At 35.3% G+C, this 12,580-nt stretch overlaps 2 protein-coding genes and 1 pseudogene across 7 annotated transcripts in view; 2 read left to right on the forward strand and 1 right to left on the reverse strand.

Annotated features, from left to right (window-relative positions):
- The window catches only part of CEP57 (centrosomal protein 57), a 35,867-nt gene extending 29,664 nt beyond the window's left edge, over positions 1-6,203 (forward strand). Inside the window, 3 exon segments of the mRNA XM_006907491.3 lie at positions 2,278-2,516; positions 3,046-3,190; positions 5,001-6,203. Of these exon segments, the coding sequence (XP_006907553.1) occupies positions 2,278-2,516; positions 3,046-3,190; positions 5,001-5,234 (618 nt within the window). The 3' untranslated portion in view covers positions 5,235-6,203.
- LOC112476284 lies at positions 3,241-3,349 on the forward strand (annotated as a pseudogene).
- Positions 6,204-11,112: 4,909 nt separating the features above from the next.
- MTMR2 (myotubularin related protein 2) overlaps positions 11,113-12,580 on the reverse strand; it is a 98,785-nt gene continuing 97,317 nt past the window's right edge. For 5 of the 6 annotated variants that reach the window (XM_006907493.3, XM_015585992.2, XM_025043760.1 and 2 more), the window contains one exon: positions 11,120-12,492. In XM_006907493.3, the coding sequence (XP_006907555.1) occupies positions 12,331-12,492 (162 nt within the window). In that variant the 3' untranslated portion in view covers positions 11,120-12,330. Of the gene's footprint in view, positions 12,493-12,580 lie in introns of all 6 variants that reach the window. The other variant, XM_025043761.1, reaches the window with a different exon arrangement.

Consider the following 12,580-nt stretch of genomic DNA (forward strand, 5'->3'; position numbering starts at 1 on the left):
TTTTTTTAATTGGATTTTTTCTTTTCTCACAGTTCGATTTTGAGAATTCTTTATATATTTTAGATACAAGGCACGTATCAGATATGTGGTTTGCAGGTATATTCTCCCAGTCTGTGGCTTTTTTTCATCCTCTTAAACTCTTCCACATAGCAGAAGCTTTTCATTATAACAAACTCTCATGAATTGATATTTTCGCTTTATTGGATCGTGCTTTTGGAGTCATGTGTAAGGACTCTTTGCCTAGACCTATGTTGTGTAGATTTTCACTAATTTTTATGTGTTTTGTAGTTTTATATTTTACATTTAAATCTGTGATCCCCTTGAAATAATTTTCGTATACAGTATGAGGCTTATTAAGTCGATTCATTTATTCTGTTCCATTGATATATGTTTACTTCTTTGCTAATATCACACTGCCTTGATTACTATAGCTTTATATGGAAAGTTTTAAACATCAGGGAGAGTGATTCTTCCTATTTTATTATTCTTTTTCCAGATTGTTTTAGCTTTTCTAATTCCTTTGCCTTTCCATGTGAATTTTAGAATAAACTTGTCTTTATTTACAAAAAAAAAAAAAAATCTTACTGGGATTTTCATAGGAATTATATTACACCTATAGATCAATTTGGAGAAAATTGATATCCTTGTTGAGTCTTCTAGCCTTAGCCCATGTGTATAGTATCTCTCTCATTTATTTAGAAATTGACTTTATGTTTTATGGTTTTCAACGTATTAGTCTCATATCTGTTTTATTAATTTATACTCAAATATTTGAGTGATTGAAAATTGTATTTAGTTTTAATTTCAATTTCTACATGATCATAAATCACTTATTAGTCATAGGAATTATTCTTTGGATTGCTTAAGACTTTCTTTGTAGAGAATCATGTCATCTGTAAACGGGGACAGTTTAAGAGTGACGAGAGTGGACATCCTTGCCTTTTTTCTGATCTTACGGGGAAGACATTCAGTCTTTCACCAATAAGTATATTATGTGTAAGTTCTTTGTCAGTGCTCTTTATCAACTTGAGGAAATTTTCTACTTTGCTGAATATTAATTCCCTGAATGGATGTTTGAGTTTTTCAAATGCTTTTCTTCATCAAATGATAAGTGATATTTTTTACCCTAGTGATATGCTGGATTACATTGATTTTCAAATACTGAATTAGGCTGGCATTGCTGGAATAAACTCCATTTGAATGTGGTACATACTTCTTTGTGTATATTGCTGGAATCAATTTACTACCTAACAATAAAAACTAGGATAAAAGGAGCATCTGTATAGCTTAGCATAGTGATTTCCAAACCTGGCTGATCAGAATCAACTTGGCAGCCTTCAAATTACACATTTCTAACCCCTCACCCCACACTGATTGAGTTTGATATGCTACCTAGGAATCTGCATTTTAAATATGTTGTCTAGATTATCTTTATGGAACCATTAGCCCAGCCACCTGTGAATTGAAATAGTACTTTGAGATTATTTAGTTTCTCAAACATTTTGATAGGGCTGCCAGCTTTTTTCTGTTGTTTATATGACAAACATGAATTAAGTGCTTCGTGCTATTTGATAGAGAAATGAATGCAATAACAGTCCGTACCATATACTGTTTAATAGGTGAAACATACACGTAAGCACAATTAAAATATATTGTGATAAATTCTGTGATAGAGATAAATGTCATAGGTGATCCGAGAATGCAAACTAATTACCTATAAATTTTAGGGAGTCTTTAAAAATCATATATTTGAACTGGGTTTTAAAGGATGGTATTAAATTTGTCATGCGAAAGAAAACGGCACATGCAAATGTAGTTTATTCAAGTAACGAAGAGAAATTAAGAGAATGGGACATGAAGCCAGGGAGTATAAATTGCAGTTCAGTGATACAGGGCCTTATTTTCTATGCTGAGGAGTTGGAATCAGTGGGCTTAACATCAGGTTTTCGTAGAGAACAACATGATCGGAATATTTTAGGAAAACTGATAACACTGTGGAGTTAGAGACTGAGGAGGCTGGGAGCAGACAGACCACTTAGGACGTTCTTCCCATGGCTAATAGAGGCAGGTGCATAAACCAAGTGAATGACAGTAGGGTGAAGTATAAAAGATGAGTTGGAGATATTTCAGATGTTAAATCCATGGGAATTGGTAGTGTTTTACTCTGGACTAGGAGACTTATATTAGGCTTTTTTTTTTTTAAACCCATGATAGGGAGTAAAAAGAAAACAGATTTAGAGGATGAGGCTTCAATTACTTCTCTCCATTTTTCTTCAGTCCACCAGTCCCAGCCATGCTGTGGTAGCCAATGTTCAGCATGTCTTGCATCTAATGAAGCAACACAGTAAAGTCTTGTGCAACGATCGAGTAGTCAACAGTGTTCCTTTGGCAAAGCAGGTATCTTCACGAAGTGGTAAAAGCAAGAAGTCAGAAACACCTCCCTCCTCTAGCAGCATTAATGAAGAGCTGTCAGAAGTCTTACAGACTTTACAAGATGAATTTGGACAAATGAGCTTGTGAGTTTTTTGGGTTTTTTTTAATTACATGTTGTAAAATCTTATTTTAACTCCTTGGTGACTTCACTAACCTTTATTCAACAAATATTTGTTGAGCACAATCCTTGTACCAACCACTGAGCAAGTTACTAGGACTTTAACAAATACAACTATTCTAGGTGAAATCTCCCTTTCTAATATTGTTAAATGTTTTGAAAACTAAGTTTTACATTTATGTTTAATTTCCTTGTTTGGAAGCTTGTTATTACAATAAGCTAAACTTAATCAATAAGTTAGAATGTGTTTGCTGTACAAAACCTTTTCTAGACTTTCCTTTCGACATGTGTAATACTCTTATGGGAGAGGTGAAGATATAAATAATAAACTATTTGCAGTTAAGGACTCTACTTGCCTTTAGACTTTTAAACTGTCACTGATAATTTGAAAATTTTTGCTCTTAATGCACAGAGCAGTGGTCTCATGGGATGTATGGGCCTAACCGTGAAACATAGGAAGCTTAACCAAGCCTTACTTCTGTTTTTTTATATAGTGATCACCAGCAACTTGCAAAACTAATCCAAGAATCACCAACTATTGAACTGAAAGACAACTTAGAGTGTGAGCTGGAAGCATTAGTGGGAAGGATGGAGGCAAAAGCCAATCAAATAACTAAAGTTCGAAAATATCAAGCCCAGGTAATTCAGTTTTCCTTCACTCGTTCCTAATGATTAAAAAAACAAGAGCAGTCTACGGCCATGCTACCCTGAACACACCTGATCTCAGAAGCTAAGCAGGGTCGGGCCTGGTTAGTACTTGGATGGGAGACCACCTAGGAAGACCAGGTGTGGTAGGCATAAAAAATAAAAAAAAATAAGGGATTGTAAACTGACAAGGTCCTTGCATTCCATGAGGTCAACCAAGGGTTGCCTTGCCTTAAAAACAAAAACAAAACAGAACAACATCAACAACAACAAAAAAAAACCTTTTCTTCAAATATATTAATTTTAAGTGTATCTTTTTCTGTCTTGATTGTAGACACTTGTTCAGTTTATTATTAAGAATTGGTAGTAAGTGGACTAGGAAAGAAGACACTGTTTTGTAGTCTCAGAATAGATTTTATCATCTAAGATACATCTTTCAAATACTGAATATATTTAATATTCTTATCTTTATATGAAAAACTTTTAACTTCTGTGATGAATTTAAATGGTTTTAAGTCTTTTTAAGAGCCCCTAGAAATTCTCATTTCTAAAGGAGTAAGTCCGTTATTAAACTGTGGAAAATCTTTAGTTATATTTACTAATTATATTAATAAAACAACCATTTATCTGGTATCTAAGTGCAGTGGGAAGCCACACTCCAGGTAACCCTAGAGGAAAACGTAATGATTCATGTATTTAAGAGATTACTATGACTGCTGCGAAGGAGATGGGAATGGAGACCAGCTAAGCCTTTTAAGCTTAACCTCTATCAGAAGTCATTAGTGATTGCAGTTGGGGAAAAGTAGACAGAGTTCAGGTGTGGTTTGGTAATAAAAATATTAGGGCTACTTGCTGCTGGATCTCATGTGGAGGGAGATGATGATGGGTAACCACTGGCTGAAATGGAGAAGATGGAGCAGAACAGAATTGGCTGATAGTAATTGGTTGCTATGTAATAGGCATAATGCAGAGTGCTGTGAACATGTCATCTTATTTAATTTTCATGGAAGGCTTGCGAGGTACATACATTATTTCATTTTATAGATGAGAAGAAAATTAGAGCTAAGTTTCCTGGGAGGTAGGCATATCCTAAAGTGAAATTAAGTTATTTATCCAAAGATATACTAAGCTTATAAAGTTTGTTTTCAAAAAAAGAAATACAAGCAAATGATTCCTGTAGGAGTAATGGTCAAATTTGTTTCTTGTACTTTGGACTTAACTTTGTTCTCTAATGGAACACCAACATGCCTGCAGCAATTTATTTTAGCCAGCAACTGAAGTAAAAATAAAGCCCCTCTATTTTAAATTATTCTAATAATAGTGAAATAATAAAATAAAAATCCTTTTCGGAGTATTATTTCCACTACATCTCTTCATCCATCTGCAACATGCTTCTTTGCCTGCTCAGACTAGTTTCTAGAATGCCTTCTTTCTCCTCTCCTTCATGTACTAATGTCCTTCTTACCCTCCTTTTCCCGTGTCAGACTCTTTTGCCCCCTCTGTGAGACCTCCCCGCGAGCCCCTTTGCTTTTCACTCACCAGGTCTGCTCTTTGGCAGCACTGCCTTAACTTCTGATACAGCATCAAAATTGATGTCTTTACTCTTATTTACCTCTTTGTATGTCACTATGTATTTTAAGCACTAAGCATTAAATGACTAGTACAGTAGATTTTTGAAATCTTTACAAAAGTAAACACAGAATATATTATTTGCCTTTCAGTGTGAGAGTTTAAAGTACCGGTTGTCAGCAGAGAATGTTTTCATTAAATTCTCCTTTTTCCTTGCCTTGGCTATTTGGTATAGCTGGAGAAACAGAAAACAGAGAAGCAGAAGAGGGAATTAAAAACCACCAGAAAGACTCTTGAGGAAGAAGGAAACAGCACCAGCCGTTCTTCTGGAATCACAGGGACCACAAATAAGAAAGACTTTGCCAAACCCAGACCTGGAGAAAAAAGCAGGAAAAATCTTCAGTTATTGAAGGACATGCAAACCATACAGAGTTCATTACAAAGCAATAATTTGTGTTGGGATTACTGACTGGCACCAGGTCATAAATTTTATTCAGATAATTTGTACCTCATCAATCAGATGTTGCCAATTTACTTTCCAGGTCTCATACTCTTATGTTGGAATTAATAGGTGTTAAGGGGCCCAAGCTTCATTACACAGGCTTGTGTTATGCATCACGACTAAATGTTAAACCATCTAAATGGAAATCAGGGGAGTTTTGAAGGCTAACAAGCCACACATACTCTTTCTTTGAGATGAATTTGCTGTACTGAAATATTGTGCTTTGTAAACAAATTGCCAATTTTTTTACTTGTGGGTGTGGTTTTTTTAATAGTGCTTTATATATTTAAATAAAATTAGGTTTAAATTACCAAAATATGAGGCTGTTCCACAGGCAGTGCTTGCTTGTAAAGTCTCATTTTTAAATCTTCCCCTGGCATGAACTGCCCACTTCTCCTCTCCAGTGCCACCATTAAATATACTTTGTTTTGACTTTTGATGGAGGTTTTGTACGTTTAAATATTTATACACATTTAAACATTTGCTTTTTGACATTTCAAACATTGCTCAGTATTAAGTACACTTGTATTGATTTTTAATCCACTGATAAAGTTTTTTAAAAGACCCAAGCATTTACTTTAAATCAATTAACTGTAAAGGTTATAAAAGCATTTTTAAAATTCTAACATTGTTAATGAAGTAAATGAGGTTTTGGAATGAAGTGAGAAGGGGAGGTGTTGTAAACCATATCCATTTGTTTTTAAATAGTACGTGTCTGTAATCATGCTGTTCAGTTCAAGGCATTACGGGTTTTAATCTTTAAGAAGAACCCCTTTGATATTTACTTTTATTGGTATACAGTATGTGTGCAATATTAACTGTACACATGCAGTTGTCATTGTTGATAATGTAAATCATAATTTTGAATAGATCAAGACATGTTAACTTTTTATAAATTTGCCACTCAAGTCAATAAAGCAGCTTTTTTAAAGGAAACACTGAAATTTTCCTTAACAGCCTGTTAACGAAGGCTTTATTTGTTGTAAACTTTCCCCCAAAAAAGTGCGTTTCTAGATAAGACATTAGCATATTATGAGAAACAATAATATATGGTATTTAGTACATAATTTGCCTTTCTCATGCTTACAAAGAAATTAAGCCCAAGAATGAATAGCTCATATGATAAGAGACTCTTAAGAGTACTAAAGAAACACATTAACCACAAGTTCTAGGATTTTGTCTACATAACCAGCGTGAATTGTAGTGGCTGAGCACCTAGCTTGTTAGGCTTCTTATTGAATTATTTTTCTATAGAGTTCTTATTTTAGGATCTTTAGATTTGAGGATATTTATGAATCTCCTGAAATTGGATGTAAACTTTTGCTTGTATGTGCAATTGTCTGATGAGCAAGTTTGTATCTTTATCGAATTCACAACGGTGAGTCCCTAGACCCAAGGAATCGCTGCTCCGTGACATGGAAAATATTTGTGTCTCAACCATCTTTTCAGCTGTTAAAACTTTTGTTATCTCTGTTTCAATTTCAGGTCATTAAATTGTATAACCCTCACTTGCATTGCAGTGGCTCCAAGTCCTAATTAGAAGAGTGGTATAATGTTGGTAAAACTCACCCCATTCCTCAGCTAGGAGTCAAACTGAAAATCCACTCCAGCTTTTGATACCCTCAGGTGAGAACTGAAAATAAGAAAATATTGCTTCAGCTTCTTTATCTGAGAGTTTACAGCAGAGGATTATGTTGTCATCAATCCAGTTCTACTGTATGAGCGCTTCATTGCAATGCATTTCAAATGCAAGAATCTCCTGTGTATAAGATGCCAGTATGGATACCAAGCTGAGTAAGAAAGGTATGCTTACAGTTAGACATCTGAAGTATTCATTTCAGTACTGTGTGGTGAGTACAGTGGTTATAGCATGTGCACACTATTCGGGGAGCACAGAGGAAGGTGGGGCATGGCAGAGAAGATACTGATGAATCAGGAAAAACTTCTGAGGAGGAAATGATGCCTAAAGACTAGAGAACAGGAATTAGTCACAAGGGTGAACGGTTCCAGGTCAACAAGGTAGAATGAACAAAAGCAAAGAGGCAGGAATCTGCAGTTTACATGGGAGAACTGTGACCGGCTGAGTAGTAGTGGTACATAAAAGTTGAGGTATTCAGCTAGGAATAAAAGCATAAGTGGATACATCCCAGAAAGCTCCTAAGGAGCTGCAACTTAACCATCTTGATCTCTAAATTTTAGGTCACTGATCATAAAGGAAAAACACCTGTACAACCAATATTTTTAGACATTTATAAAGTTATAAAACAACTGTCAATGTCTCTTTGGGAAAATGTCTCTATTTCATTTATTTCCAGTCTGATCTTTTTTTCTCTCCTTTTGCTAACTTTGGGCTTTGTGGGGTTTTTTTTTGTAGTTCTTTAAAGTATAAAATTAGGTTGTTTATTCGAGATCTGATTTCTTAACATGTGCTTATTGCTGTACGCTTTTAAGAACTGCTTTCCCTCATCCCTCAAGATTTGATATGTTGTATTTCCATTTTTATTGAGGTAATTTTTAAAAATTTGCTTTTTGATTTCTTCTTGGACCCATTGGTTGTATAGCAGCACGTTTAGTTTCCATGTATTTGTAGATCTCACTTTCCTCTTATTGACTTCCAGTTTCATACCATTGTGGTCAGAAAGATAGTTGGTATGATTTTAATCTTCTTAAATTTGCTAAGATTTGTTTTGTTTCCTATCATGATTTATCTTGGAGAATGTCTCATGTGCACTTGAGAAGAATGTGTATTCTGCTGCTGTTGGATAGAATGTTTTGTGTAAGCCTGCAAAGTCCATTTGTTCTAATATGTTTCAATTCCAGCATTTTCTTGCATATTTTCTATCTGGGTGATCTTTCCCTTGGTGATAGCAAGATATCAAAGTCTCCTACTATAAATGTATTTTTGTTTGTTTCTCCCTTAAGATATATTATTTGCTTAACATGTTATGGTGTTCAAGTGTTGAGGATATACTTGTTTTATCTTGATGTATTGACCCTTTTGTCGTTATATAATTTTCTTTGTATAATTTATTATTTTTGGCTTGAAGTCTATTTTGACTAAGTATGGCTATGCTTGCTTTCTTTTGGTTTCCGCTTGCTTGAAATATCACCTTCCACCCCTTCACTTTGAGCGCATTTGTCTTTAGAGCTGAAATGAGTCTCTTATGGTCAGAGTATAGTTGGGTCTTGTTGTTTTTACCCACCCATGCACTCTGTGCCTTTTGACTGGTGACTTCAATCCATTTACATTTAGAGTGATTATTGATATATAAGGGCTTACTACTGCCATTTCATATTTTGCCTTCTGGTTATTTTGTCTCACCACTGTTTTTTTGTTTTCATCTACTTTTTAAGTTGGCAGTTTTCCAAGTTTCATGTCTCTGCTCCAGTTTTGCTCTGTGCTCACCACATGGTTTACATAAAACATCTAATAGGTAAAATAGTCCATTTTATGCTTATAGCAATTTATCTTCATTTACCTTTAAAGATTCTATCCTTTTACTCCTTCTCTTTTATATTTTTGATGTCATAGATTATCTTCTGGTTCTGTGAATTTGGTAGCAAATTGTATTACCTATAGTTATTTTTAAGGCTCTTTGCCTTTATGTTGTAATTGTTTACTGTAAGAGTTAGTTTTCAAATTCTGTTTATCACCTTAGTAAGAGTTTTGTGCACTTTGGTCTTTTCATTTCAGCTTGAAGACCTTTCAGCATTTCTTATAAGGCAGGTTTAATGGTAGTGAACTCCTTTACTTTTTTCCTGGGAAAACCTTTATTTCTCCTGCATATCTGAAGGATAACTTTGCCAAAGAGTATTCTTGGCTAGCAATTTTAATCTTTCAATACTTTGTATATGTCATTCCACTCTCCTCGTCTATAGGGTTTCTGCTGAGAAATCTGCCCATAGCCTGCTGGGAGCTCTTTTGTAGGTTACTATCTTTTATTCCCTGGTTGCCTTTAAAATTCTTCATCGTTGACTTCTGATATTCATTATAATGTGTCTTGGAAAAGATCTATATGGATTGAGACGCTAAGGTGTTACGTTAGCTTCTTGCACCAGTATGTCCATTTGCTTCCCCAGGTTTGAGTTCTCAGCTACTATTTAAATGCTCTGCTGCTTTCTCTCTCCTCTTTCTGGTATACCAATAATCTTATGTTGGCTTTTCTAATGGAGTCTGATGATTCTTATAGGGTTTTCACCTTTTAAAAATTTTAGTTCTAGTTCTATATCCTTTTTCACCTGAATAATTTCTAAATTCTCCTCCAGCTTGCTTATTTTCTCTTCCATCTGGTCTGCTCTATACAGTGCTCTCTAATGCATTCTTCATCTCATTTATTGAGTTCGTCAGCTCTAGATTTTGTTTGGTTTCCTTTAGAATTTCACTGTCTTTGGTATAGTACTCCTTCTGTTCATTAGTTTTATTCCCGAGTTCATTAAATTGCCTTTGTGAGTTTTCTTGTAGCTTGTTGAGTTTCATAAGAGTTATTTTGAATTCATCAGTTGGACTGCAACATTCTGTCTTTGGGTTAGTTGCTGGAGAATTTTTCTTTCTGGATACTGTATTACTGTGATTTTTCATAGTGTTTGATGAAATGTGCCTCTGCTTCCACCTTTGAGGTAGTGAACACCTTTCCTATTTAGGTAAGACTTTGTTTACTTTTATTCTAACAGTTCAACAGATTGGCAATTAGAAGTCTTTCATTTTCCAGAAGGTAAATGCTATGGCATGTGTTTTGGTTTCCCTTACTGGAGCTGACTTGCTGCTAAAATTGGGAATGTGTTAAAAAAAAAAAAAAAAGGTAGCTTAAAAAAAAAAAAGATTGGCAGCAGAATGAGAGGAGATGTGTGCTTGGTAGTACAAAGTGCCCACCTCCCATTAGCGGGGACCCTAGTGCAGACAGCAAGAAACGTGTTCCCTCGGTTCTCTTTGTCTGCCTTATTTTCCTTTCCTTCCCCCTTGTCAAAGAGGTCTAAGAAATCTGGGCGTTGCTGAAGAGTAATGGGACCTTCCAAGTATAGTCCAATTCTCTTACCCCTTTCACTTTGTACCTCTCCTAAGTAGTTTGCCACACTGTCGGTGCCACTGCAGCACTGCAACTCTCTTGGCTCCATAGCCGCCTCCTAGGTCCAACTCACCTACTTTTGGATGCAGTGATGGATGATCTCTTGGATGTCCTGGTATGCAGTACAGAAGTACTTTTGTTCAGTTATGGATATCCAATTAGTTTTAAGTGGGAGAGCAGAGAGAAAAGGAACGACGCACTGCCCTGATGCTGGCATCACCACCAATGGATTATTATAAATGTATTCCACTTTGGAGACCCCTGCAGAAGGTGAAGCCACTGGAAGGATTTGAAAAGAGATGTGATTTGTGCTTAGACTGCCCTGGCTTTTGAATGGAATTTAAAGTGGATGTGAGGGTGATGTTCAGCCTAGAAGTTTTAAATTATCTCTTCAGTCATCTACATTCTTTTATGCAGTATCAGACCAAGAGAATAATGGTAGATTGTATTTATAAAATATTTGAGATAGAAAACTTAGCTTTAATGACAGACTGGCCACTTAAATACTATAATAAATTTTCTTATAACAAATTTCACATGGTAACCAAATCATTTTGGTACCAATTTTGCATAGACTAAGAGGAGCAGGGCTAAGGTTCAGACTTGTGAATTAACAAGTGAAAAAATTCTGTATTTTTGATTACTGTTTGTGTATTAGAGGGAAAATAGGTGCAAACTCAACATTTCCTGTTGAAGCAGATGCTGAGATACCTTTTCCTTAAAAAATTTCCAAATAACATTTCTGCAAAAGAAAGTTAATATAGCTTAGGACAAGGTCAAAGTTTAAAAGTCAGTTGAAATTTTCTTTTAATCAAAGACTCAAGGGATAAGAAGCTCCTTTGTTACAGTACATAACATATGGCTCTTATAGAGTAAAACAGACACCAGGGAATCAATAGTTATACCAGCAATGACCTCTTACTGCAGCAGGTGAACAGTGAAGCGGGATTTCCTTTACTGGCATTGAGACTGTAGTACATTTTTACATGCAGTAAGTTCTTTGGTAAACTTTATCATTCAGTGGAATTACAGAATTTGCAAAGGAGAATAGCAGTAAAATATTTCCTGTAAAATTTGAGCGTAGTGCCTCTCACCATAAGCAATTTATACAGACTTCAGGAAAAGTCAGCCCCGGTAAACTTTTAAAAATATTGCCTCAAAACTTGCCAATTCTGTGTTCAGACACACCAACAAATCTAAGTAGGGTAGATAATGAGTTTTTAAAATGTTTCATGTTTCTAGTAATTAGGCAAATGAAAACTAATCTGAAGGACTTCTTTGAAATCCTGGACAGCTACTCCTTTCTCCTCTCCCTCCTCCCCGCAAGCACATCTATAAGGCATCATTTTGGACAGCTATCTTAATCATACATCTTAAATAAGTACATAAATAATAACAATTTTCAACTACTGCACCATAATCTCAAGATTTTGACTTATCATATATAAAGAATGTGGCTGTTGAAAGGTGATCTAAGTAAATTACTTACCACAAAAGAAAAACCCATGATGGGGAAAGGAGTATCAAATGATTTTGATCTATCATGACACTGAGGCCAAACACTTATAATGCCACAGAATTTCAGTGTTGGTTTAGTTTGAAACTCATGCTCCTCCTTCTGTACAATGAGCTCTCTTCCATCAAGAGGTATATTTTTGGAGTAGTTTGTATTTTGATTTTACCAGACACCAAAATTTCTAAGCATTTTCCTTTTGAATTCAGGAACTTATTCCCACTGTGAATGCAGGACTGAAGCATTTTAATATTCTTTGGGTGACTTATAAGATTAGTGTTATGATGATACAATTACATGTGAGGTTATTTCACTTAGGCCACCTGTACTCCCAGAGTTCTAAACTCATTCTAGAGAGATTTTAAAATAAATAAAGTGACTAAATTTCTCTGACAGATGGGTTCTAAATTCAGAATACTTTCTACTTGTAAAGCTGCCATTGTTTTTAAGGGTTCATGGCGATGATGGCCCCCATCTAACAGTCCTTTCACACGACGGTTTGGACAGGAGTGACACACTGTGCAGGAGAACTGGCTCTCTCTGAGGATGAGGTTGATCGGTTGGAAATCTCTCTCTGGAGTTCCTCTACTTTTTTCTGAAGCTCTGCTCGTTTAGCAAGAAGTTCTTTATATCTGTTGTGAATGGGCTCCTACAAGAGCAAAACACCATAAAATTATTCCAACTAGGCAATTCTAAACAAATCCAAAGTCAAATCATTCTGGTACATAGTTCTTTCC

The sequence above is a fragment of the Pteropus alecto genome, unplaced genomic scaffold (assembly GCF_000325575.1).
Source record: "Pteropus alecto unplaced genomic scaffold, ASM32557v1 scaffold12, whole genome shotgun sequence".
Taxonomy (NCBI): Eukaryota; Metazoa; Chordata; class Mammalia; order Chiroptera; family Pteropodidae; genus Pteropus; species Pteropus alecto.